The sequence below is a fragment of the Symphalangus syndactylus genome, chromosome 20 (genome assembly GCF_028878055.3).
Source record: "Symphalangus syndactylus isolate Jambi chromosome 20, NHGRI_mSymSyn1-v2.1_pri, whole genome shotgun sequence".
NCBI lineage: Eukaryota > Metazoa > Chordata > Mammalia > Primates > Hylobatidae > Symphalangus > Symphalangus syndactylus.
The window spans coordinates 62,243,562-62,271,436 of record NC_072442.2 but is presented as its reverse complement, the minus strand read 5'-3'; the positions used below and the strand labels follow the sequence as shown (position 1 = coordinate 62,271,436).

At 46.4% G+C, this 27,875-nt stretch overlaps 1 protein-coding gene across 11 annotated transcripts in view; it reads left to right on the top strand.

Annotated features, from left to right (window-relative positions):
* WSCD1 (WSC domain containing 1) overlaps window positions 1-26,744 on the top strand; it is a 65,694-nt gene extending 38,950 nt beyond the window's left edge. For 6 of the 11 annotated variants that reach the window (XM_063629591.1, XM_055256983.2, XM_055256993.2 and 3 more), the window contains 5 exons: window positions 2,345-2,504; window positions 3,509-3,673; window positions 10,710-10,910; window positions 13,044-13,380; window positions 24,777-26,744. In XM_063629591.1, the coding sequence (XP_063485661.1) occupies window positions 2,345-2,504; window positions 3,509-3,673; window positions 10,710-10,910; window positions 13,044-13,380; window positions 24,777-24,990 (1,077 nt within the window). In that variant the 3' untranslated portion in view covers window positions 24,991-26,744. Of the gene's footprint in view, window positions 1-2,344; window positions 2,505-3,508; window positions 3,674-10,709; window positions 10,911-13,043; window positions 17,132-24,776 lie in introns of those variants that run through there. The other 5 variants (XM_055256989.2, XM_055256994.2, XM_055256988.2 and 2 more) reach the window with 1 other exon arrangement.
* Window positions 26,745-27,875: the final 1,131 nt, after the last annotated feature.

Genomic DNA, 27,875 nt, shown 5'->3' with positions numbered 1-27,875 from the left:
TTGGGAGGCTGAGGCGGGCAGATCACCTGAGGTCAGGAGTTCAAGACCAGACTGGCCAACATGGTGAAACTCTATCTCTACTAAAAATACAAAAAGTAGCCAGGCATGGTGGCAGATACCTGTAATCCTGGCTATTCAGGAGGCTGAGGTAGGACAATCGCTTGAACCCGGGAGGCACAGGACGCAGTGAGCTGAGATCCTGCCACAGGACTCCAGTCTGTGTGACAGAGTGAGACTGTCTCAAAAAGAAGAGAAAAAAGAAAGATCCTATATCCAAATAAAGTCCCATTCTAAGGCCCTGGGGTTAGGACTTCAAGATATGAATTTGGGGGACACAGTTCAGCGCATAGCAGCCAGCATGGACAGAGGTATCTGAGACACAGACGGGCTGCCGTGTGCCGTGGACACCTGGGCTGCTTGTTTCTGCTGCTCCCTCTGATGAAGGTGTTGGTGTGGAATGAGGTGGGAGGAGTGTTTTGTGATAGACGGTGGATGAAGCTGTAGAGGCCGGAGGTGGCAATTCTTAAAGTTGCCTTTCATGAATTCACATGACCGGGGAAACTTGCTTCTGGAAAAGCCAGCGGTGTTGAGATTGAGGGTCAGGCCCCAGCTCTCATTTTCCATAGAAGAGTGGTGTAGGGGCCATAAGGATGGGTCTAGTTGGACGTACCACCGAGGCTCAATAGCCTATCGTGCACTTATTCACAGCACAGGTGCCTCCTCGGCTTGAAGAAGGACGAGGAGAGCAGGGAGAGGCTTTTCTGGGGGCTGCTTGGCACCTAGAAGAGCATGCGGCCTGTACTGACAAGAACAGCCTGACAGTGGGGGGCAACCTCCAGCAGCATCTCCCCTAACTCCCTCCAGAGATACCTGCCCTCCCGCCAATGCCCCAGGCCCTGTGTCATCTTCGCTTGCATGGGACACAGGCTGTTGTCTTTTATGAGTGCCCAAATCCTCAGCTTTACCTAGCCATGCTCAGAAAATGCTATTGATTTTCTTTTTCTTATTTATTTATGAGATTTTTGCTGTGAGCAAAAAATAAAAAGGTTTGTGCAGTGTTTCCCTTAGCAGCGAGAAGTTTTCTCCACCCACTGCCTCCCTCCCTGGCACACACACTCACAGATTACTCTCTCATCTCTCTACGCTCCAAAAGTCCTAGCATCTCCCAACTGTAGGATGCAGAGAGGGAAGAGATGAAAAGGGGCCAGTGCCTGGGGCAGAGTGAGGACTCTCCCGTACATGTGGGAGAGGTGGGTGGATACATTTTTGAGCAAGACACAGCTGATGCCCAGAGGGTTAGGGAGGTCGAGAATGACCTCTTCCTCCTTGGAAATATAGCATGCCAGGCCCAGTGCTGGGCACTTTGGACCTGTCTCATTTAGCCCTCACCATAAACCTACAAGGCAGATTTTATTACTTTTTTCAGTGATGAAATTCAAAGAAGTTAGCCACCTTGCTCAAGGGTGCCTAGCAAGTGAGCTAGAATTCACTTTCACACCTTCAGGATGCCAGCTCTCTTCAATGTGTGCTGCAGCCTCCCCAAAGGGGAACAAGGACCCACTTAAGAGACTGCTGGGAGCTGGGCTGGCCCACAGAGTGAGACGACTCCTCTCTCCTACCCCTGACAGGGCCCCCCTCCATTTTGAAGAATCCTCCTTGGGCTGAGCATCTTGGGTGAGAACAAAGTCTGTTCTTCTCCACCCCTTCCATCTTTGGAAAGATGACTGTATGAGAATCTCTCCACCCTGCAGTGGGACATCTAGCATGAGAGTTGGTTTTGGTCTCTTTCTGGGGAGGTGGCTGGCCAAGGAGGGCCAGAGGGAATCAAATCTCAGTCCTTTCTCAGGGCTTGAGGTCTGTTCATTAGTGGTGTGACACGTGGATCCTTGGGGCTGCCCTGTGTCAGCTGATCTGCCCTGCTGTGTGCCATGCAGACATCCACTCATATGGATGCCCCTGCCCAGAGTGCCATTTCTATCCCGGCACTCCTGACAAATGCCTTGGAATCTCAAAAACATGATTCCAGCCTCTGCCCCCTGCTTTCTGCACGTCACTCATCCCTCAGTCATATTGCTGCTCATACTGTTGACTTGTCAAGGAACCAACCAAGTAGGGCTGTGCTTATAATAACAAGGGCTACTTGAGCTACTGGAAGCTCACATCTTGTTGAGCTTTGTCTCCCCTGGAATTGGGCACAGAGCACAGTGGTGGAAGGATGGTGGTCATCCCTGTGGATTCCATACAGCTGGCAATACATCATCCACGTTCATCCCATTCCTGAGCGCTGGGAAGCATGACCCTCAAATGCACTCAATGTGATTCTCTTCTTCTTGTTCCCTGGCAGGAGTTCCCCTTGGCCATTCTCAGGGGCTGGGAATGCTACTGTGCTTACCCTACCCCCCAGTTCAACCTGCGTGATGCCATGGACAGCTCACTATGTGGCCAGGACCCTGAGGCACAGAGGCTGGCAGAATACTGTGAGGTCTACCAGACACCTGTGCAAGGTGGGTTCTGCATCCCCGACTGGTAGTGTCATCTGGTCTGGGGGCTAGGGAGAGCTTCCAGGGTTTGGAGATGCCAGTCATGGCCAAGCGTGCAGTTATGAGGTATGGCAGGTGTCTGTGTAAAGGTCTTGGCATCTTGATGGGTGGTGGAGATAATGGGGAGGGTCAGGTTTCCACCCTCCACAGAGGCTGAATCCTGGACTCACTTTAAAAAACACTGGACCCTTTATCTAAGTCTCTCTGGGGATGACAATGGTAAGAGGATGAGCAGAGAGGGGCAGGTCCTAGAGAGATAGCAACAGAAAGGTGGTAGGATTGGGAGGCATGGGAAGAATGAGATCCCAGGAGCTGCAGGAGCCACTGGTGCCTCCAGGACCTGGGAACCCTCGTTGGTGTGAGCATCAGGTCTGCCCCTGTTGACCTTAGGAACTGATGAAAGGAAGAGCAGGTGATGACGGATGTTACCCCCTTTATCAAGTGCCTACTGTGACCCAGCACGGCCCTCGATGTTTTGGGGCTTTCCCCTGGTGATTTCATGTGCTCCTCGTAGCAGCCCTGGGGATGAGACACAACGAATGACTTGCCTGTCATTAGTCCAGCTCTGGTTTATTGTTGGCAGTACCTGGGGGTGTTACTTTGCTCAGCCTAGCCTCAATCCCCACCCACTTCCCCTATTAGAGTCTGGAATTATCTGTGCTATGTCAGGAGCAAGAGTTTGGCTGTGGCCACAGAGACAGAATGGGAGTCGAGGGTCCATAGGGTGTCTGATTCCCATCTTACTCCTGCACTGCAGTATTGGAGGCCTCGTCACAGGGCTTTCTTGGACTGGCCACAGACCTGTGCAGCTAAGGTATAGTTGGAAGATCTCTTCCCTGCTTTGGGCCTTGGTCCCCCCATCTATTAAACGGGAGTCTTCGTTCATCAGTCCCTCTAAGGGAGTTTAGCGGTGAATCGGTGAGTCATAATGGAAGTGAGTAACCCCGTGATGACTTTTGGACTTTCAGACACTCGTTGTACAGACAGGAGATTCCTGCCTAACAAATCCAAAGTGTTTGTGGCTTTGTCAAGCTTCCCAGGAGCCGGGAACACATGGGCACGGCACCTCATTGAGCACGCCACTGGCTTCTATACAGGGAGCTACTACTTTGATGGAACCCTCTACAACAAAGGTAAGTCAAAGCTACAGGGGACGATGGAAGGCAGCTCCCGGTGACCAAAGTGTCACCTTGCCAGCCAAGCTTCTGAGAGCACTAGAGCAGTGCATCTCGAACTTGAGCGTACATAAGAATCACCTGTAGGTGGAGCCACTGTGTGCCATACTCACCCTTCAGGGATTGAAGACTAGTCTGCCTGGTGGTCCCCATCCACAGCAAAGTTGCACCATTGTATCCACAAACACCCACAATCTAGGCCACTGAGGCACTTGCAGACACCACTGATGTTGATTACAGCCAAAGAAATTACACTGAGACTACACTACTCCACCACCCAGAACCAAAACCTAAGCATGCTACCCAACCCACGCTATAGGATACATCTACTGGAAAAAGTCTTTTCCTATGAAAGCTACTCCATAAAATTGGAAGAGGTGACTGTTCCACCAGATGTGCAGATATCAATGCAGTCACACAAGAAACATGAAAGAGCAAGGAGGCCAGGCGCAGTGGCTCATGCCTGTAATCCTAGCACTTTGGGAGGCCAAGGTGGGTGGATTGCCTGAGGTCAGGAGTTTGAGACCAGCCTGACCAATATGGTGAAACCTCATTTCTACTAAAAATACAAAAATTAGCCGGGCGTGGTGGCAGGCGCCTGTAATCCCAGCTACTCAGGAGGCTGAGGCAGGAGAATTGCTTGAAACTGGGAGGGAGAGGTTGCAGTGAGCCGAGATCACACCACCGCACTCCAGCCTGGGCAACAGAGTGACACTCCGTCTCAAAAAAAAAAAAAAAAAAAACAAGGAAACATGATATCTGCAAAGAAACACAATAATTCTCCAATAACAGACCCCAAAGAAAAGGAAATGTATGAAATACCTGAAAAATAATTTGAAATAATGATTTTAAGGAAACTCAGCATGATACAAGAGAATACAAATAGACAATTCAATGAAATTAGGAAAACATTTTATGATCCGAATGAGAAATTCGATAGAAATAGATATCATAAAAACAACCAAACAAATCTGTTAGCTGAATAATTAAGATGAATTTTTAATGAATGAAATTAATGATCTAGTCTGTTACAAAAGCTCTCAACTGTGTTTTTAATTTTATACCAAAACCTATGGGATACAGCAAAAGAAGTTCTAAGACAAAAGCTTATAGCAATAAAAACCTACATCAAAATAGTAGAAAGATTTTAAATAAGCAACCTAATGACGTACCTCAAGGAACTAGAAAAGCAAGAACAAGCCAAACCCAAAAGTACTGGAGGGAAAGAAATGATGAAGATCAGAGCAGAAATAAATCATAAAATTCAACATCCCTTTATGGCAAAAACAATCAACAAATTAGGTATAGAGGGAATGTACCTCAACACAATGAAGGCCATATGTGAAAAACCCACAGCTAGTATCATACTAAATGAAGAAAGGGTTGAAAACCTTCTCTCTAAGAACTGAAACAAGACAAGGATGCCCACTTTCACCATGTCTATTCAGCCTAGTAATGGAAGTCCTGTACAGCAATTAGGCAAGAAAATGAAACAAAGGGCATCCTAATTGGGAAGGAGGAAGTCAACTTGTCCCTGTTTGCAGATGGCATGATCTTACATACAGAAATGCCTAAAGGCTTCACCAAGAAACCCTTAGAACCGATAAATGAATTCAGTAAAGTTACAGGGTACAAAATCAACATTCAAAAATCAGTAGCATTTCCATATACCAATAGTGAACTACCTGAAAAAGAAATGAAGAAAGCAGTACCATTTAAATAGCTATGAAAAAATACCTAGGAATAAATTTAATAAAAGAGATGAAAGACCTCTGCAAAGATAACTATAAAACACTTCTGAAATTGAAGAGGACACACAAAAAAATGGAAAGACATCCCATATTTATGGATTGGAAGAATTAATATTGGGAAAATCACCATACTACCAAAGCAATCAACAGATCCAATACAATCCCTATCAAAATACCAATGACATTCTTCACAGAAACAGAAAAAAACAATTCTAAAATTTGTATGGAACCACAAAAGACCCTGAATAGCCAAGGCAATTCTGAACAAAAAGAACAAAGCTGGAGGCATCACACTACTGACTTAAAAATATGTTACAAAGCTTTAGTAACAAAAAACAGCATGGTACTGCTATAAAAACAGACGCATAGACCAATGGAACAAAATAGAGAACACAGAAATAAATCCATGCATTTACAGCCAACTCATTTTTGACAAAGATGCCAAGAACATACATTTGGGAAAGGACAGTCTCTTCAATAAATGGTGTTGGGAAGACTGGATAACCATATGCAGAAGACTGAAGCTATACCCCTATCTCTCTCCTTATGCAAAAATCAACTCAAAATGAAGACTTAAATGTAAGACCCAAATCTATTAAACTGCTAGAAGAAAACGGGGTCTGGGCAAAGATGTTTTTGCTTTTGAGATAGGACCTCAAGAGACAATAAAAGCAAAATTAGACAAATGGGATTATGTCAAACTGAAAAACTTCTGCACAACCAAGGAAACAATCAACAGAGTGAAGAGACAGCCTGCAGAATGAGAGAAAATATTGGCAAACTATTCATCCAACAAGGGATTAATAACCAAAATATATAAGGAACTCAACAACAAAAAACCAAAAGAATCTGATTTAAAAATTGACAGATGATATGAATAGACATTTATCAAAAGAAGACATACAAATGGTCAACAAGTATATGAAAACATGTTCAATATCACGAATTATCAGGGAAATGCAAATCAAAACCATGAGATATCGTCTCACCCCAGTTAGAATGGCTACTATCAAAAAGATGAAAAATAACAAGTGTTGGAGAGGATGTGGAGAAAAGGGAACTCTTATACTCTATTGATGGGAATGTAAAATAGTATAGCTGTTATGGAAAACAGTACGGAGGCTCCTCAAAAAAAACAGAATTGCCATATATATGATCCAGAAATCCCACTGCTGGGTATATATTCAAGGGAAAGGAAATGAGAATGTTGAAGAGATATCTGTACTCTCATGCTTATTACAGCACCATACACAATAGCCAAGGTATGGAATCAACCTTAGTATCCATCAATACGTGAATTTTTAAAATGTGGTACATATACACAATGGCTAGTTAGCCGTAAAAAAAAAAAAAAAAGAAATGCTATAATTCACGGCCACATGGATGAGCCTAAGGGACATTATGTTAAGTGAAATAAACCAGGCACAGAAAGATAAATACCACATGCTCTCATTCATATGTCAAAGCTTAAAAAGTTGATCCCACTGATGTGGAGAGTAGAACGGTGGTCACTAGAGGCTGGGAAGGGTAGGAGGGAGGGCAGGATAGGGAGAGGTTGGTTAAAGGATGCAAAATTACAGCTAGATATGAGGAATAAGTTCTAGTGTTTTATAGCACTGTAGGGTGACTACAGTTGATAATAATTGATTGTATGTTTTCAAGTAGCCAGATGAGAGGATTTTGAATGTTTCCAGCTCAAAGAAATGATAAATGTTTGAGGTGATGGATATCCTAATTACTTTGATTTGATTATTAAACATTATATACATGCATTGAAATATCACATTGCACCCCATAAAGAAGATGTACATTTATCATGTGTCAGTTTAAAATAATAATAAATATATTTATATTTATTTTTATTTTTTATTTTACTTTAAGTTCTGGGATGCATGTGCAGAACGTGCAGGTTTGTTACATAGGTATACATGTGCCAAGGTGGTTTGCTGCACTTATCAACCCATCATCTAGGTTTTAAGCCCCACATGCATTAGGTATTTGTCCTAATGCTCTCCCTCCCCTTGTCCCCCACCCCCCGACAGGCCCCCGTGTGTGATGTTCCCCTCCCTGTGTCCATGTGTTCTCATTGTTCAACTCCCACTTATGAGTGAGAACGTGGTGTTTGGTTTTCTGTTCCTGTGTTAGTTTGCTGAGAATGATGGCTTCCAGCTTCATGCATGTCCCTGGAAAGGATATAAACTCATTCTTTTTTAATAAAAATATTTTTAAGTAAAAAGAATCACCTGGTCCTGGCCCGCACCCCTGACAGTCTGATTCAGGTAGTCTGAGGTGGGGCCTGGGAATTTTTATTTCTAACAAGCTCCCAGGTGACCCTGATGAAGGCAGCCCGAGGACTCCACTTAGAGCGGAACTTCATGAGATCGTGCCTATTCTGGATTCAAAGGGAAAGACTAGCAGCTTGAATTTTCTCTCTATAAACATTTCTTGAATTTTCCTTAATTTTTAGAACCCTCAATAATTAGAGGTGAAACTAATCTGCTCATTCCTTTTTTGAGGCAAGAAATAGTTCATCAAAATGTAATAAAAAATGTCCAAAAATCTTTTAAGAGTTTTGATTTGTAATCTTTCCCTTGGAGAAATAAGAGAAATTAAGTTAAATGGCTGAAGTCTGTGTTTTGTTTAAGAATGCAAAACCTCAGACAAGTCCATTGGCATCAAATTTGGCAAAATGTATTAAAGTGTATTTCTCTGTTGTCAAGCACTCTGTATTTCTCTGTTGTCAAGCACTGCAACAAGGAATCTCTGGATTCCTTCCTTCCTTCCTTCCTTCCTTTCTTCTTTCCTTCCTTCCTTCCTTCCTTCCTTCCTTCCTTCCTTCCTTCTTTTTTTTTCTTTGGTTTTTTTTTTTGAGATAGAGTCTCACTCTCACTCTGTCACCCAGGATGGAGTGCAGTGGCACGATCTCAGCTCGCTGCAACCTCCACCTCTCAGATTCAAGCAATTCTCCTGTCTCAGCCTCCCGAGTAGCTAGAACTACAGGCACCTGCCAAAACGCCCAGCTAATTTTTGTATTTTAGTAGAGACAGGGGTTTCACAATGTTGGCCAGGCTAGTCTCAAACTCCTGACCTCAAGTGATCCACCCTCCTCGCCCTCCCAAAGTGTTGGGATTACAGGCATGAGCCACCATGTCCGGCCCATTTTCTCTGAAGTTCTTAACCAGAGTTTGATTTAAGAAAGTTGATACTGTCAGTAACATCCTAGAGAAACAGAAACTTTCCGAGCTTGGCATTGGGCTCTGGAATCACTCATAACAATCTCAGTTCTGGGAAAAAGCTATAGTTGTCCATATAACGCAGCCTCATCCTCCCTGGGAGCCTCGAGGGTTACAGGCATCTTCAGGTGAGGGAGGAAGTGGCCACATGAGCACATAGCCCTGTCTACTCTGGCTTAGTCCCCTGGGAATCACCCACTGTGTCCAGGCTGCAGTTACCCACCTTGTTCATCTCCAAGGCCCTTACCTTACTCAAGCAGCTAGCTGTTTTGGTCTACATATGGTAAGTGGCCCGATGACTGGTATTGCCAGCTATAGAGGCTGGGTTGACACTGCCTCAGAAATGCTTTGGAGATACCTCACACACATCTTTGAGCCTTACAAGACCATTAGATGTGGCCAGTGGCCTCAGAGCACTGACAGAGTGATACACACACGCACACGCACACACACACGCACAATTCACAAGACATCTCCAATGCCCAACTGCCAAATCTATTGTGGTAGGTTGAACGTGGTCTGAGCTGCAAGGCAGAATAGCTGTTGTTGGAAGAGGCCGAGGCAGTATGGAAGGCACCCCGGGTCTCAGGGTTGTTAAAGACTAGATCTCAAGTTTATCCATTCCAGTTTGACTCTTCCTTTCATAGCATTTTCCAGCTGTTTGACAGAATGAATCAAAGCGAGACCTTTTGGTGTTTGGCCCATGGCAGAGATGAGTTTGAAGCTTGTTGAGTTTCAATGGGTAAACCCGGACTTCCAGATTCAAAAGAGACTTGCATTTTCCAGGCATCAAAGCATCCCTCAGTGCTCACTGCAGATACAAATGCTTTTCAGCCATTCCTGCAGAGGGGCAGGTGGTAGGACTCATTTTGTTTCAAAGAGCCCAAGATAAGCACATGAGCACTTATGGAACATGTCTCAGAGCTGGGTGCATGGGCTACGTTGGGTGTGGCGAGGAGACTAGTTTCAGGAGACCTCTTCCCAGGAAGCCTTCTAGGACATCCCACGATTTGGGACCCCTGCTCTTTGTTTCCATAAGCCCCTGTAGCCTGCACTTAGGCTATTTCCTCTACTAGAACATAAGCTGAAAGACAAGTCTGAGTCTTAGCCCTCTGTCCCCAAAATAAAGTCTAACTCAGTGAGCACATCATAACCTTCATTGATAAATGTGTGACTCTGGATGAATGGGCAGAGTCTGGCTTTCTCTGCCAGTAGTCAGTCATTAGTGCCCAGTACTGTAGCAAGGGACCAAGGAAGGAGAGGGCCCCCGATAGGCTGATCAATGGGAACAAGGCTCCATTCATAGAAACTGGACCCTGGGTCCTCAGGGCCAGGCTCAAGCACTGTGGATGAGGCCTTGACCAGACCTGCTCTGGGGCAAGGCTGGGCCCTGTCATAGGACCATGGCATCAGGTCAGAGGGTGGATCTACACCTGCTCACAGCCATTGAACCTGTAAATCAGGATCCTGCCCTGATTGTGGGGAGGTGAGAGGAAGCTGGGGGTCTCACAGAGACACACAGTGGCATGTGGAGAGAGCCCTGGTGCTCTTTTCACAGCGTTGTGTGATCTTGAGCAAGTCCCGTGCTCACTCTGCACCTTAGTCTCTTCATTCAGCTATGTTTTCAGCTATGGTTAAATCAAAGGTTGTTTGTGATGCTTGTGTAAAATTATCTCTATGAAGATGCCCAAAACATATGCGTGCATCTGCAATGACAGGTCTTCTGCCCTCTGACTCCTGGAGGTCTTCAGGGAATACCTCATCTCATTTCTCTTGCAGATGCCATCTTTCCCCACTGTTAGATAACTCCTGCTGTCACTTTCCCTTGGACAGGGTCACTTCTGTGGAGGCCGTTCCTGTCACCATCCATAGGTCCTCTCAGTGTCCTCTGTGTCTTCCATGGGCCCTCTCTTATGCCCCTGATACCAGCTTTCCCCAACCTGTCTGCTGCTATGGTTGGGGGCCCCCGGGCACCATGCTCCACAGAGACCCTCTCATTTTTCCCTGCAGGGTTCAAGGGTGAAAAGGACCACTGGCGGAGCCGACGCACCATCTGTGTCAAAACCCATGAGAGTGGCAGGAGGGAGATTGAGATGTTTGATTCAGCCATCCTGCTAATCCGGAATCCATACAGGTCCCTGGTGGCGGAATTCAACAGAAAATGTGCCGGGCACCTGGGGTATGCAGCTGACCGCAACTGGAAGAGCAAAGGTAATCAAGGACCTTGTGGTGGGGGTGGGAGGCTTGTCAGTACAGGTACGTTGCCCATCAGGATGCGGGATCAATATACACAGGTAGGCACTACAGGATGCAGGATCAGTATACACAGGTAGGCACTCAAACCCCATCCTGCTAGGGACTTAGTGCTGCTGTGCCTGGGCTTGAGTTCACCTCCTCCCCTTGCCCCCCATGCCTGCTGAGGTCCATAGGCCAAGGCATTTTACCTAGATGCCAGCTTGATTACCAAGAATCTTCTCTGCCTCCATGAGTGCGTAGTGGGGTGATATGCACCCCTTTCCATCTCTGCTTCTGCCCAGGAGCTCATGCAGGGCTGGGAGAAGAGCACATGGGGTGCACATGGACCTGCTTTGCACCTTCCTCTGTGTTCAGCACCAGGTTCCTCCTGTATAGAATGAGAGCTGCACCTCGTGGGGCATTCAGGGAGCAGTGAGATGATGTGCCTGCCTGGTCTCTGGTCAGAGCTCAGCATGTTAACTCCCTCCTAAGCTGCCTCTTACTGACTCTTCACAGTGGTGGGGAAATCACATCAGCCCTACATTCCAGATGAGCCCAGAGAATATGGCTGCAGGACTCGGCCTTGGTGGTGAGCAGCAGAGCTGGGACTCACACCCAATGTCTTAGTCAGCTCTGGCTGCCATAACAAAATACCACAAAACTGGGGGAGGGGGCAAGGGGGTGGTGCTTAAGCAACAGACATTTACTTCTCATAGTCTTGGAGGCTGGGAAGTCCAAGATCAAAGTGCTGGCTAATTCCATTCCCAGGAAGGGCCTGTTTCCAGGCTTGGAGACAGCTGCCTTCTCACTGTGTCCTCACATGTCCCCAAGAGCTCTCTGGTGACTCTTCTGATAAAGGCACTAATTCCATCACAAGGGCCCCACCCTCATGACCACATCTGATTCTAATCGCCTCCCAAAGCCCCCATCCCTAATACCATGATATGGTGGGTTAGGACTCTCTGTGAAGTTGGGGGGCATACAAGCATCTGGGCCCCAACATCCAGAGTGTCTGATTCTGGGTCAGATTGGCCTGTTCCCCACTGCAGCTTTATTCATGGAATCAGTCTTCTGACTCACACTTGCTGAAGCCTTCCTGGGTGCCAGGCATGGGGCAAGGTACCAGGAGCGCAGGCTAATGAGGTCAGGGTCTCTGCCCTCGAGGCACACACAGCTGAGCCTTTGGGTGGTGACAAATAGAGTCTGGGTGGTAAGTGATGTGAAATGAAGTTGGTCAGAAACAAAGCAGTGTCCAGGCAGAGTGGGGTGAGAGGAGAAGTCACAGGGCCCGTGGCCAGGCCAGCTTGTGCTCCTGTCCACTTGTTACTGGATCACCCAGTGGGTGGCCTCTGCCAGTCTCTAGTCGTCCCTTTCCCCCATCATCCTCTACCTAGACAGCCCCCGACAGTCAGGCAGGCTGATCTCTGACGCCTCCTCTGCCTCTTATGAGCCGTATAATTCCAGGAAAGCTGCTTATCTTGTCTTCTGAACCTGTTTTCTCATCTTAAAAACAAGGATAGGCCCTGTCTCCTAGGGTCATTGTGAAGAGTAGAGAAAGCAAACGCTTCACATGGCATTTGAGGTGTGTTGATAGTCCAATAATGGAAACTTCTTATTGGGATGATTTCTGATATTTGGACCCTGCACGCCCCTCCCCCAAAATTAATTTCTTAATTTTCTGGAAAAGAAAGCTCATAAAGTAGATTACCTGCAAAAGTCCGAGGCCACCCCGTCTGTGGCTTCACTGTATGTCCTACTGCCTGGCAGTTTCACAGATTCAAACTGGCAATCAAACCACAAGACACATCAAACCACAAACCACAAGCCCATCAGGCACCACGCTGACTTAGCTTTCTAGGAGGACCCGGGATGGGAAATGGAGCCTGCACAGCATCCTCATCCCACCAAGATGCCCAGAGCTGCCCCCGCCCACCATAAACACACTGCTCAGCCACCAAAGGGTCCTCCTCCATGGGGAAGGCCAGGTTGACTCTAGGCAGCGGACAGTGGAAAACCCTGCCCGCTTCCCTCCCCGAAGCAGCCCCCTGGGGACCGGCAGCCCTGGCAGGGCCAATCCCTGAGTCTGTGTCTCTCCTGTCCTCACTCTAGAGTGGCCGGACTTCGTCAACAGCTACGCCTCGTGGTGGTCCTCACACGTCCTGGACTGGCTCAAGTACGGGAAGCGGCTGCTGGTGGTGCACTATGAGGAGCTGCGGCGCAGCCTGGTGCCCACGTTGCGGGAGATGGTGGCCTTCCTCAACGTGTCTGTGAGCGAGGAGCGGCTGCTCTGCGTGGAGAACAACAAGGAGGGCAGCTTCCGGAGGCGTGGCCGGCGCTCCCACGACCCTGAGCCCTTCACCCCGGAGATGAAAGACTTGATCAATGGCTACATCCGGACAGTGGACCAGGCCCTGCGTGACCACAACTGGACGGGGCTGCCCAGGGAGTATGTGCCCAGATGATAGGCCTGGCCCACGCCGCCGCCCCCGCTGAGTGACGCAATCTCACCACGGGGCTGCGCACCCCACTCTGACGCTCAGGCCCGTGGCCTCACTGGGATGAACGGTGGGTGGGGGGCCCACCCTGGTGCTGTCTCCCGCACAAGGAGACCTGGACACAACAGACACACATCACAAGGCGAACACAAATGGACACACATACCTGGCCACGAACCCACACCTCAGACACTCAGACACCACTCTAGGCTCATAGCCCCGTCTTGACGCAGCGAAGCCACCCACGTGGGGTGTGCCAGGCGCCCCCAGATACAAACGCAGCCACGCACAGGTGCCAGACCGTGTGCTCCTGGGGGCTGGCTGGCTGTCTCTCTCACACAGATACACATGCCCTCCCTGCGATCCAGGAGGCCCTGGGCTTCCTGTGTCTAGCTCTGGCATAGAGTTGCTCGTCAGGGTGTTCGACTCTGGGATGCCAGGCTGGGCAGGCATTTATGCTCTGAGCAGCGAGGACCATTGGGATGGAGGTGGGCACAAAGACTGCTGCTTCCAGGGTGTGCGGCCCTGGCCGTGTGTCTGACATCCCATAAATGTGTGTGTGGTGTGACTACGGGCACCACAAACTCTGCAGCCTTGCCTCTCTTTTCTCTGTGGCTGGGCTGGCTGCACGATGGGCAGGGTTGAGGACTGCCCCCGACCTCGCCCAAGCCAATGCAGACACTGACCTGAAGACCAGTCACATTAAGTCTGTGCACTGCCCACCACCCCCTTCAACCCCTCCTACACCATGCTCCGGGGCGTGGGGCCTCCTTGCCTGGCTTCTTCCTCCAGCTATCCTCAGGGAAGCTGGAGATTCAAGTCATGCCCCAGAAGCAAGGTGTAAGCATGGGGGCGTGGGGAAGAGGGCAGGAGCTGAAGTTCCAGGGGAGCCCAGGACCCCTGGGGACCTGTACACCAACAGGATGGGTCTTGGGAGTCGGCACTGGGAGATTGTAAGGGCTGTGTCTTGGGGATCACTGGGACTGGTGCTCCACCCATAGGGGCCCTGTTCTCTCTGGGGGTCCCACACTGGGGTCATGAGAGCTAGTTAGTACTCAGCCTGACCCCTAGGTCAGGCCCTGCCAGCCTGGGATGGGGGTCAACGTATGCTACACATCTTGGGCTCACAAGTGAGGCTATAGAGGCCAGGAGGTTCAAGTATGGAGGGTAGGAGTGCAACCCGGGAGCGATGCTCAAGGTGGCCGAGATGCAGGGGGGATTCTGGCAATCCAGTTGCACGCTGGCCCCTGTGGAGGTGGGGAAGGTGGGTGGGCCTGAACTCAGGCAGCCCCTCAGTGGCTTCTGCAGGCCTAGGATAACCCTGGCCAGGCCCCATGGTCCTGCTCTGGGTCAGCTATCAGGGAGATCTCCCCTCAGCCTGAGCCAAGCTGCATTGGGAGGAGAAGGCAGGGTGAGGGATCTGGGAGAGCTGGACGTTGAGATGTCCTGACCCTCTGCTTCCTAGCCTGATGATGGGGAACCCAGAGCCACCCGCTGTGAGCACAGGCAGGGGGTGGAAGGCCCGGTAGAGCTGCCCTTCCCCAAATGGAAGCTTCCTCCAACCTTCAGTTTGGCCAGTGGGTGGGTTTGGGCGTCTGTGCCCCTGGTGGCCTCCAAATCCTTCCTGGGGTTCCCCCAAACCCACACTGATGCGAAGCTGTTCTTGACCCTCCCATAGCATCAACTCAGTTCAGCTCAAAGCTAGAAACACCAAGGTCTTTGAAAATGTTTATTGGCTCAGGATATCTTCAGCATCCAATCTGCGAAGGCCCCTGATGGGGCTATTTCTCCCTAGTATTAGGAGCAATTGAGACCCCTTGGGAGTTTCCACACTGCCTTGGACGGGGTAGCCAGGGCACACCCGCATCCCAGAGCAAACCTAGATCCTCGAAAGCGATGGCAGGTGTGGCAGCGGGGAAGCCACGGAGGCTGGGAAGGGCAAAGTGTGGAGAGAGGAGTGACCGGGACTGGAGCCGGGGTCTGGGGAGAGCAACAGCACCAGGCTTTTCCTGGTAGTTGGATTGGTACATTCACTGCTGCCAGGTGCCCAGAGATGTCATCTCTCTCCAGGTAGAGCGTCACCAGCTCCTGTGGCCTTGTAGATGACTGTGTACCTTAGTGAAGACTGCAGACAAGTAGAATGATGGGGTCAGTGTCCATCCAGTTTACTTTGAGTCAGTCCATACGGCAAGGCACCTGGCACTTGGCAGGTGCTCCCGGATGTTGGATGAGCAAGGAAGAGCAAAGGCCCTGTCAGCTGGTGGTGGTCCGCACAGCCTTCATCCCAGGTCTGCCTATGTAGGAGGTCTCATCAGAAACAGGAACAGGGATCTGTCTGTGCTTGCAGGAAAGTCCATTTGTTTTTCTCCAAGTTAGGTCTCATCTACAGCTCTTAGCTTCTCAGTAAAGAGGATACTGTCCCAACCGGCCAGGGAATAAGAGCTGCTCTGTGTGTAGGGCAGAAGTGTGGCAAATGCATCAGGAACCAGTTAGAACAGAACAGAGAAACCCTGACTGTCTACAGATTCCAACTTTAATAGCAAGGCTGCAGAGTTACCCAAACCTGTGTTAAAACATGCAATTTTTATGGATTTCATCTCCCGTTGTGGATCAAATTGGAAAAACCAAAATATGTAATTTTAAAAAACTAAAACACATTCTGGTAATCCCAGTGAAGTGTAAATGAGAGAGAAGAATAGACAGGCTTCCAAACCCTGGGAAGAAAGCTGCTTAATTATGTGGACATCTTATAATGAAGTCTCTTGCAGCTGAAATTAGATTTTGAGTGCAAGAATCTGTGATAATGTTTGCATATCAGAATGCATTCTCCTCTTAAAAGTAGCAATAGCCACTTGGTTCTTAGGGGGCCCCAAGAGGAGAGGAGAAGTGCTGAGGTTGATGTTATGACTGCAAGAATTCTTGGGACACAGATTTGTTTTCTGCTGACTTGTTTGGAAACCCATTGGAGGTATCTGAAATGTGATGACTCCAAAGGGGTTCATTTCACTATAGGGAGAAATTGATTCGTCTGACCTCCTATTTATCACCACTCAATATTGGGTGAGTTGGTCTGAACAAGGTGGGGATAAAGTAGAGTGGAAATAATGTAGAGTCGTCAGACTGAAGGGCCAGGTTGTAGTCCCAGCTCTTATCTGCCATCTTGGACAAGGCTTTTCCTATCTCCAGTCTCAGTTTCCTTTCCATAAAATGGGGGAAGTGGTAGGTCTTGCTGGTTGCATCCACATTCATTCTTCCATTTCCTTTCCCAGCAACCCCCCATTTCTGTTTGGGAATTCATATCATCTGCCAGAACCTCTCCAGGGGTGGAATACATGTCCTGGATTAAGCCAATGACACCTTTCATCTTACCAGCTATGGTGACTGGGTTAGGTATGATCTTGTGAGTTAAGGCAATGAAGCCAGAGGGAATTTCAAGACTTTTGGGAATGTTGGGTAGAAGCTGTTTTAATTCCCCTGTTGAATGTGAAAAAGGTAGTAGTATTCCTGGGTCTTTATGATGACCACCTTGGGCCTTGGGATCATGACCAGGAATCATGTGAAGCTGACACCACTGAAGAGAGGCAGAAAGAAATCAAGTCCTTGGTGAAATTGTTTTAGTACAGGATCAAGCCTTGCTTGAGATTGGCCTTACCTCTGGACTTCTTTTGTTATATGAGCTAATAAATTCTGCTTATTGTTTAAGTTGGGTTGAGTTTAATTTCTGTTACTTATAACTCAGAACATGGTGCAAATGGGTTGAATTGAAAAGCCCTGGGGCTCTGACATTCTCTATCTCTGTGGCTGATTTAGATAAAGCCTGAAACTCAGTCCAACTTGAGCTTGTAGGATTGGGAGGTTACTTTTCACAGGAATTGAGCTGAGTGCAAATGCTCAATAGAAAGCTGTGCTTAGTCAGCCAAGACAAGTAGCATTTTTAAGTTGGTACATGGTGAGGTCACCCATATAGCCATAGACAATAATTCATAAGGTGTCCAGCCCAAACCATCAGTTGTCTCATTTAATGTTTAACCCTTTGGTGTGGTTATTATTTATTATCTCTGCTTGAAAAATGAGAGGACTGGGATTCCAATTTGTAATGATTGTCAAAGTATGGCCCTTTTGTAGTTACTGTAACTTCTTTCATGGAGTATATGATGTGGTATTGGAAGGAATTATTTGATAAATTACTTGGATTGGGGATAAGACCTCTTTAGCCCCTTCAGGGGACATGCTTGTGTAACACCTTATAGACAGTAAACTCCCTTCTAGGGAGGGTAGGTGTGGTTAACCATATAGCTTTGATTTTGCAAAGTGGGACATGCAAGCTTGGGGCAGAGCTGAATTGCTGCTGTTGGAGGAGAGGTAAATGATGCCACTGTGAGTTTCCCCCTCTGTCTTTCCCTCTTATCCCTCTATATGCCAGAAATTGGAGGAACAGAGGGAGTTATATGTGGCTCCCCATCTTCATACTCTCCTTGGAATGTCTATTATACAGTATGCCAGGATGAAAATCTATACAATATGTAGAAAAAGGCCAGGATCCCAGAAAGTTTATTTGAGTATATTTGTCTGCAGTGCTCCCTTTTGTGACTGAAGATAGATTTTGAACTTCTGGAAGTTCTCAGGAGGGTCCCAAATGTGCAGACACATTGCAGACATCCAGGTCCCTGCCATGGGAAATATGAGCAGATCAGCTTAAATGAGGCAATATAAAATGAGGAATCTTTATGTCAAAAATAAAAAGAATCCCCGTTGATATTATAAGCACAACCATGAGCTGAATGCATTAACTTTCCAAGGTGTCTTTAGTACTTAAGAATTTTTCTCAGGTTCAGGCATCAGCAGTGACAGATCCATGGTTTGAAGGTGTGAATAATGATGATCAATAACAGTGAACAAAATTCTTTTGGGTCACAAAGTTCCACAAACATCATCCCACATGTGCCTCAGTGAGGTGAACATTATTATTTCCATGTGGAGGGAAGAGAAAATGTGGTTTCTGAGACTGAGTTAGCCAAAATTTCACTGCTTTAGTTTATAGAAGAGCAAAATGAGATTTGGAATGGGGAGGGGTCTCATACAAGGTCATGCTGTGGGAATGAGTGGTGGAGCTGGGACCAGAAGGTGGATTCATTCCACTAAACCACCTGATTGGCCCCACACTGCATACCTATAATTCTTCAAGAAGTTGCTGGAAATGAGACAAGTGTGCACAGACAGCTCATTTGCAAGTAAGTCCATTAATTTCACTGCTCATTCTTTGCCAGAATACATTTTGGTAGGCAACTGAGTTTTAAGAGCTGTTTCTCAAGCATCCCCACTACTTGACAACCTGCTCAGAAGAAAAATCCCTTTCCAAAGAAGGGAAGTCAGTGAGATGGACCATAATGCCGTAAGATAGGAGCCCAGAGTTTTCATCCCAAGTCACCAAATCCTAGACAAAGAAAGGTCCTGTTATTCCAAGACATTAATTAATAGGCAAGAATCTTTGGTGGGTCTGAGCCCAGCAGTATGTATGTATTTGTAAGAGCTCCAGTTGCAGACACCTGCCCCTCTGAATCCAATGCCAGCCATCCTGAGCATTACAAGTGGCAAGAGCCTGGTCACTTGGGCTTTGGCATCAACTCACTTAGATAATTCTTTCTCCCACAGTCAGATCTATGGTATCCAGATGACAGAATAATCTACCCTCACTTTGGAAGGCAGAGCACACATTTAGTTTGTGTCTAGGAGGAAGCCCAGGGAAGCAGAATAGTGGTGCTAATACAGATACTTTCTAAGCCTTCAACCATCCAGTTGTACCATGGCACTTGCCGAAGGTTGAAATCATCCCTCACCAGAATCACCTGTATTTGTTTTCTGTTGCTGAGCAACAAATGACCACAAACAGAGCAGCTTAAAACAACATGCATTTATCATTCCACAGTTTCTGTGGGTCCGGAGGCTGCGCATGGTTTAACTGGGTTCTCTGCTTCAGGATCTCATCAGGCTGCAATCAAGATGTCAGCCAGACTGCGTTTTCATCTGGAGATTTGACCAGGAAGAATCCAAACTCACTTAGATCGTTGACAGAATTAAGTTGCATGTGGTTGTAGGACAGAGGCCCTCAGCTCCTAGAGGCCATCCACTGTTCCTTGACATGTGGGTATCTCCATGTTCACCACATGGCTGTTGGCTTCTTCAAGGCCCAGAGAGTGAGACAGTCTAACATTCATAATTTAACTACAGGAGTGACATCCCTTCATCTTTGCCACATTCTACTGGTTAGAAGCGAGTCACAGGCCCTAGTCACATCCAAGGGGAGGGGATTGCACAAAGGCATGAACACCAGGAGGTGGGGATCATTGGTACACCACAACACTAATAAGGAAAAAGTCCAGCAATCAGAGCATGCTTTGTGGTCCGTAGAGAAGCACTGGCCATTGGATCATGTTGCATGTAGTGGATATTTTGAAGCATCATCCAAGGGGATCGGTGATATCCAAGTCATAATAATGAATTCAGAGCTAATCTCCTCAACCCATTGCCTTGACATTAGCAGAATCATCTACTTGTGAAGTAAAGGAACATTCCCAATTTATATTGGCCAGATCTGTATTATTTTTAAAAATGTATTCTGCTCGGCACATAGTGCAACTTTCAATTTCTTTTTCTTTCTTCTTTCTTTCTTTCTTTCTCTTTCTTTCTTTCTTTCTTTCTTCTTTCTTTCTTTTTTTCTTTCCTTCCTTTCTTTCTTCTTTCTTTTCTTCTTTCCTTCCTTCCTTCCCTCCCTCCTTCCCTCTCTCTCGCTCTCTCTTCTCTCTTTCTTTTTCTTTCTTTCTTCTTTCTTCTTTCTTTCTGTCTTTCTTTCTTTCTCTCTCTTTTTCTCTTCCTGCCTTCCTCCCTCTTTCTTTCTTTCTTTCTTTCTTCTTTCTTTCTTTCTTTCTTTCTTTCTTTCTTTCTTTCTTTCTTTCTTTCTTTCTTTTTCTTTCCTTCTTTCCTTCCTTCCTTCCTTCTCTCTCTCTCTTTTTTTTTTTGGATGGAGTTTCGCTGTGTTGCCAAGCTGGAGTGCAGTGGAGCGATCTCGGCTCACTGCAACCTCCGCCCCGCAGGTTCAAGTGATTCTCCTGCCTCAGCCTCGTAGCTGGGACTACAGGCGCCCACCACCATGCCCAGCTAATTTTTGTATTTTTAGTAGAGATGGGGTTTTCACCATGTTGGCCAGGATGGTCTTGATCTCTTGACCTCATGATCCATGCACCTCGGCCTCCCAAAGTGCTGGGATTACACTGGATTTCTTTCTTTAATTTTAGTACATATTAGCTACTATCTCTTTGAATATTGCCATCTCTTTTCTTTAATCTCATTCTGGCACTGGTGTTGGAACTCAAAAATCCGGTTTCCACACTCAGCTCTTCTTCCATACTTTTTATCTCTCAATCCCATTGTACTGGGTCCTGAGATAATTCTTTAATAGTCAAAATTTATAATTTCCACATCACTGTGCACATTCTGCTCTTCAACACATCTATGGATTTCTATATTTATGTTTTTTATTCATGAGACTTCTCGTTGATTTTTATAACAATCTGGATGTGCTTCATGGCCGTGGTACTCTTTCGCCTCTCTCCGAAGATATTAAATATATTTATGTAAATATTCTGTCGTGTTTGCTCTATCAACTCTATTTTCTTGGGTGTTAGGTTTTTTTCATTTCTTGATTTTGCTATATTTTTCATGGTTTGGATTTTTATCAAAATTTTAGTGATTGTGTGTTCATGAAAATAGAGGAGAATTGTGGAGGTGTCAACCATCCTGCCTTCTGCCTTAGGTGTGACGCCTTAATAATGACTCTGTTAATTACCCCTAGGCCACCTCCTGCTCCCAAATTCCACCCACTCTCAGTAGGAAGCACCAGTATTTCTGAGGCAGAATTCCCAGCTAGGTCCTGGGCTGTGGGTTCCTTCTAAGCTTTCCATCTACTTTCTATCTTTCGGCTCAATTTTGGGTCCAGTCTAATGCCTCTTCTCATTTTCCAGCGTGGCTATGTTATTGTATAGCTTGATTCAGGGAACAAAGTAAGTGCTTGCTGAACCTACCATCATGTAAGCAAGGTCCTTGATGCTTGCTTAATCCATCACCAGGAAAACCAGGTTGTTGGTCATGAAAACCATATCTTTGATGCTCTCTTGTGACCTAAGAGCATCATAAAAATGCTGGCTTGGAATGAGAAGGCCAAGGTTCTAATCTAGAAGGACAATTTATGTGCTGTATGATCTTGGGCAAGTGTCTTGCCCTCTCTGAATCTTACAAATTAGAAGTTTGAAAGAAGAATTGGCTCCATCCTCATCTAGCTTGGGCTTTCTAAAGTTCTGCTTATCACATCCACAACATAATCTCATGGAATGATTTTTGTACCAGCTCAAAACATAGACTTCAACAAATGATATCATGACAGGCTTTTACTTCACAAGAATTGGCTTCTCAATCTTTGTCAGGTCTCCTCTGTAAAATGGATAATGCCCTGGGAAAAATATAATACCCTAAAAATAATTTTTATTTATTCCTTCCATTCTTTGTTTTCTGTGTTTGATTCCATAAACAATTCTCCAATGTTTTTTACTCACTTGAAAAGCTATACATATATAATATATATATATATATTTTTTTTTGAGATGGAGTCTTGCTCTGTTGCCCAGGCTGGAGTACAGTGGCGTAATCTCGGCTCACTGCATGCTCTGCCTCCCAGGTTCATGCCGTTCTCCTGCCTCAGCCTCCTCAGTAGCTGGAATTACAGGCACCTGCCACCACACCTGGATGATTTTTGTATTTTTAGTAGAGATGGGGTTTCACTATGTTGCCCAGGCTGGTCTTGAACTCTTGACCTCAGGTGATCCACCCCCCTGGGCCTCCCAAAGTGCTAGGATTACAGGCATGAGCCACCGCGCCTGGCCGAAAAGCTATATTTAGATATTGCCTTCATTATATGTTTAAGCCAGTAGAGGCAGGGATAGTGTTGTATTTTGCATTTATCTTTGTAACCTTAGCTCCTAGCACAGGACCTGGTATACAGGAGGCACAAGAAATGTTAATGAAATAGAAGGATGGACGGATTAAAATTCTAAATCACCTGGCTTTTAAAGTTTTCCAAGAAAATAATATCTTCCTGGAAAATAGTACCTTTCTCTTCCAATCACAAGCTGAGGATATGTTGCTGAGGATATTTGGTTGCTTTTCCACCAGTTGTTTATTGAGAAGCTTAGGAACTGAGTTGAGCTATCATCGTTCCATGCTGCCGATGTAAAAGGCAAAGAAATGTGGCAGCCACCAAATTTTGCTGGAGAATTGTTCTGAGCTGCCACAGTTCTTGATCAACCCCTTGTTCCCAACTCTTGAGGAATAGGAAACAAGTTGTTAGGATACCTGTCAAAATCTCTGTTCATGGATGTTCAGAACGATAGTTTAATGGCACAATCCACACCTTTGCTCCAACTCAGAGTCTCCACTGCACATGGGCACTGTTCTTTTTTGCCTTGAGGTAGGTGGGAAACAGCAGCTTCTCTACCTCTTCTGGTTCTGTAGCTCATTACCTAAAGCTCATTAAACCTATATCAAAACTTTTTTTCTTTTAATATTAACCACCCATCTATCATAGGCCCCAAAGTAGGACACAAAGACTCCACTTCCAGGCTAGGTGCAGGAAGAACCTTCCTCTCCCTGGTATAGGGCAAGGGCGAGAATGCAGAGACACAGCAAGGAGGGTCTGCCTACTGGTCAACCTGAGGCCTCCCCAGTATTATCATAAAGTCTAAAGCTCCTTGTGTTAGTTACCCACTGCCATGTAACGAACTACCCTAGAACTTAGCCACAGCTTAAACCCATGACTTAAAACAAACATTCGTTAACTCAGGGTTTCTGCGGGTCAGGAATCTAGGCATAGCTTAGCTGTGTCCTTTGGCTCAGTGACTCTGATGAGGCTGTAACCAAGAAGTTGGCCTTGGCTGCAGTCTCAGCTGAAGGCTCACCTTGGGAAGAACTCAGTTCCAAGCTCACTCACGTAGCATAATGGCACGATTCCATTTCTTGCAGGCTGTCAGACTGCGGACCTCTTGCTGGCTGTTGGTCAGAGGCCACCCTCAGTCCCCTGCCACCTGGGCCTTTCCACAGGGCACCTCACAATACAGTGGCTGGCTTCACCAGTGTGAGCAAGTGAGAAGAGCCAGGGAGAGTGCAAACAAGGCAGGAGTCACAGTCTTTTTTTTTTTTTTGGTAACTGAACCTTGGACGTGACATCACATCACTTTTATCATATTGTATTCGTTAGACGCACATCGCTAGGTCCAGCCCACATGCAGGCGAGGGGATTACACAAGGGTACGAATCCTGGGAGGCAGGAAACTTGTGGAGCGATTTTCGTGGCTGCCTACTATATTCCCATGAAGGGCCATCTACACTAGAGTCACAGCCATCATCGCTGCTGCACACACTTACCCTTGCACCTGCACGTACTACACTGCAGCCTTCGGCATCCTCAGCAAAGCCTTTCCAGGCCTGTAGGCTGGCTGGCCTTCTGCCTACATCGTTGCCGTGGTGGAGAGCTCATTTCCTGCACTTTCATTCCTTACAACTGTGCTCATCCCTTCTTTATGCCAAGGAGAATGCATCTGGTCCCCACATTCAGCCTGGTAGGGAAAAAGCAAAGCAGGAAAACTCTGCCCAGACCTCCCGTTGGGGTGCCCCACTCTATGGGTCCATCCACGAAACCTGCTCTTAGCACAATCCATTCTCCCCGGTTACACCCAGACTTCCCCTGTTCCGTGGTCACATTAACCTCCATCAGATAATTAAGGGCTTGGCTTTCCATGAGAGACCTTAAATATCACCTTTCTGCCACCCAATATGTCTCTGAATGACACAGACTCTAATGAGATATTCAAATATAGAAAACTGAACGACCCCTTGCTTTCTCATCGTGATATTTATTCAGCTGGAGTGATCTGACTACACCACTACATTACTTATAATTTCTACCTGACCTTGGGTGGTGGAGTGTAATCTTTAAGGAAACTATCCATTTAATCTCTCTTGCCTTATTAGCATTTAATTACTATGACAAATTTCCAGATGTACAAGGGATGTTAGGATTATAATTCAATTTTCCCCTCAAATGGCCCAGTAACCAAGGGCAGTGGGGCCATTTCTGGCACCGTCAAGTTCTGATCAAGGAAGTAGCCTGCACCTGGTGCAGGCTCCTGCCTATCTGAGTGCTGAGCAGGGCTTATCCCAACCTCGGCTCCCCAGGTAATGGCAGAGCCTTCTGCCAGCTAGGACCCCTCACTCGTTCTCATTCTCTCTCTCTCTCTTTCAGTGGGCTGAGCCTTTTTACCCTGCTCAGGGTCAGGCCAAGGCCTGGGGCCAAGAAGAGGATGTTTTACACACTGGAAGGGAGCAAATTCTCAGCTCTGAGAGCTGCATTCACCAGTGGACGCCATAAGCCGACTGTTCTATGCAGATTTTCAGTCATTGAAGGACAACAGATGGAAATAAGCCAGAGACACCTTCATCTACTTTCACCCCTTTAAAAAGCCACATTCTGCTCTGTGAGTCACTGCTGTTTTTCCAGGTCCCATTTTGACACCTCTTGCTTCTCTGAATCCCATAAATCACTGAGAAAGTCCTTCTTAGGGTCACCAGTCCTTGCATGTGGAGAATGAAGCAATTCCAAAGGGACCCTGCCTGGGGTCTGGGGAACTCGGGCGCGACAACTGACCCTACCTCTAACTGGCCATGCACCTTTGGAAGACTCTATCATTTTCCCTGAGAACTATCACTCCAACAGGGCAGTGGAGCTGACATCCGGGTTTGACTTCATGACCTTGTCTCCTTGGCCAGAGCTCATGGGACTGCTGGGAACCCTGACCAGAGCTGGGCAATTGGATTCTCCTTTTGATCACTTGGGCTTGGGCGTGGGAGACCCCTGTCTGTCTGCTAGCTGTGCAAAATGAAGACACAGGAATGTGGGGCCCATGCAGCATAGATGTGGGCACGCAGACGGTCGCTGCAAAGGGACCAATGAATGGCACCATTGTGCTGAGACATGGAGATCTGAGAAGAAAATAACCCAGAGAGAGGCCGAAATAGGATCTGTTCATGTTAATATTAAAATGGTAACCAACCCGAGTAGCTGGGACTACAGGCACGCCCAGCTAATTTTTTTTTTTTTTTTTTTTTTTGAGATGGAATCTTGCTTTGTCGCCCAGGCTGGGGTGCAGTGGCCCGATCTTGGCTCATTGCAACCTCCGCTTCCCAGGTTCAAGTGGTTCTCTTGCTTCAGTCTCCCAAGTAGCTGGGATTATAGGCATGCACTACCATGCCCAGCTCATTTTCGTATTTTTAGTAGAGATGAGGTTTCACCATGTCTGCCAGGCTGGTCTCAAACTCCCGACCACAGGTGATCTGCCCGCCTTGGCCTCCCAAAGTGCTGGGATTACAGGCATGAGCCACTGTGCATAGCCAAATTTTGGTATTTTTAGTATAGACCGTGTTGGCCAGGCTGGTCTCAAACTCCTGACCTCAACTGATCCTCCCACCTCAGCCCCCCAAAGTGCTAGTGTTACAGGTGTGAGCCACTGTGCCCGGCCTGTAGTTTTGTATCTTATTTTTCCCCAATCCTTCTCCTTTTTCTACCTTTATGTTCAGCCCCCGATATAGTAACCAGTGACAGCCTGGTATTATTCATTCACACCATTATCACACCATTCACATATAAATATATAAAAGCATACGTGTATATATCTACATTTCTGTCTGTGTCTATATGTCTATAGATATAGATATAAAAATTTGGGGGCCATCATTTGTTTCTGCAAAAATGTAATAAAATGATTTTTCTGTGTTTTCTACTTAATTTGCCCCTAAATGATGCACAACATTCATTCCTTTAGAAGGCAAATCTAATATTCTCTAGTTGGGAATCTCCAGAATGAGGTGTATACACTGTACTGGCACAAGGAAAACATATTCAAAATTTTATCTCTATTTATTTTGATCTCTTCTCTTTAAAATTTCTATTTTCCGTTTGTTTATCCTACACTTAAGATATTCACACATGCAAATAAATATCCATCTTTTGGAAGTGCATGCTATCATCAAATGAGCAATCAGAAATGCTTAGGGACCACTAGTCTACAGAATCGGGGAACAACTTATTCACACATTTCCCTTTTGATGGATATCCAGGCTGTTTTTAGATGCTGCAACAGGTACCACTACAAACTATGCTTTGACAAGCATTACTCTACACAGGTATTTGCACATTAGTGCTTTTTTTTTTTTTTTTTTTTTTTGAGATGGAGTCTCGCTCTGTCACCCAGGCTGGAGCGCAGTGGCGCAATCTCCACTCACTGCAACTTCTGCCTCCTGGGTTCAAGCGATTCTCCTGCCTAGGCCTCCTGAGTAGCTGGAATTACAGGCACCCACACCATGCCTGGCTAATTTTTGTATTTTTAGTAGAGACGGGGTTTCACCATATTAGTCAGGCTGGTCTCAAACTCCTGACCTCGTGATCTGTCAGCCTCGGCCTCCCAAAGTGCTGGAATTGCAGACGTGAGCCACCATGCCCTGCCATGCTTTTTGTTCTATAGGACAGATTCCCAGAAGGAAAATTCCTGATTCAAAGGGTTTGTCTAGTTTTAATTTTAACTGATATGGGTGGTCTGCTCTCCAAAATGTCTGTAGCAATTCATGTCCCTGCCACCAGCAATGTATGAAACACTTATTTCCTGCATCTTTAAAGATTTTAAGAGTTACTACTCTTTTCAACTTTTGCCAGTCTGATCAGAGGGGTGAGAAATGGCGTTCAGGTCACCTTCCTGTATAAGCAAAGGCATCGGATCAGACAACCTCTAAGATTGTTCCAGCTCAAGTATCCATATTTCTCAAATTGTTTGTTTTCATAACTTATCTGTTAGCAGGTGTGTGTTTAGCCCCCATTCACTGACTGTTTGCAAATCCCAGAGACATCTTTGAAAAAATTGCCAGAAACCAACACATCAAGAACTGGAAAGAAAGAAAGTTGAATAGAGTCCAGAAAATCATCTTGCCAATACTGTTTAGCTTGTACAAACCATCTAAGCCAAATCCCTGCGATTTCATCCAGAACAAATAATAAAAAAGCAATGTGTAATATTTCTAAGATGAGCATATTCATAGTAAATATTTTAAGATCCATGGCTGCACAAAATGCATTTTCCTTGGAGGTTCACTTTTCAAATGGCTTTGTATTAAAAGTGCCATTTCAATAAATATTCATGGGGAAATTCATTGACGTGTTTTACCATTTATAGCGAAAATTTCAAAGGACTTAGGAAAAACAAGGTATGATGCATATCCTACCCTCTTCAGAGAAGTGGTGAAAAATACATGCTATGCTTTGGTTTTCTGTGACTGTAAAACTCCCAGGCAAGCA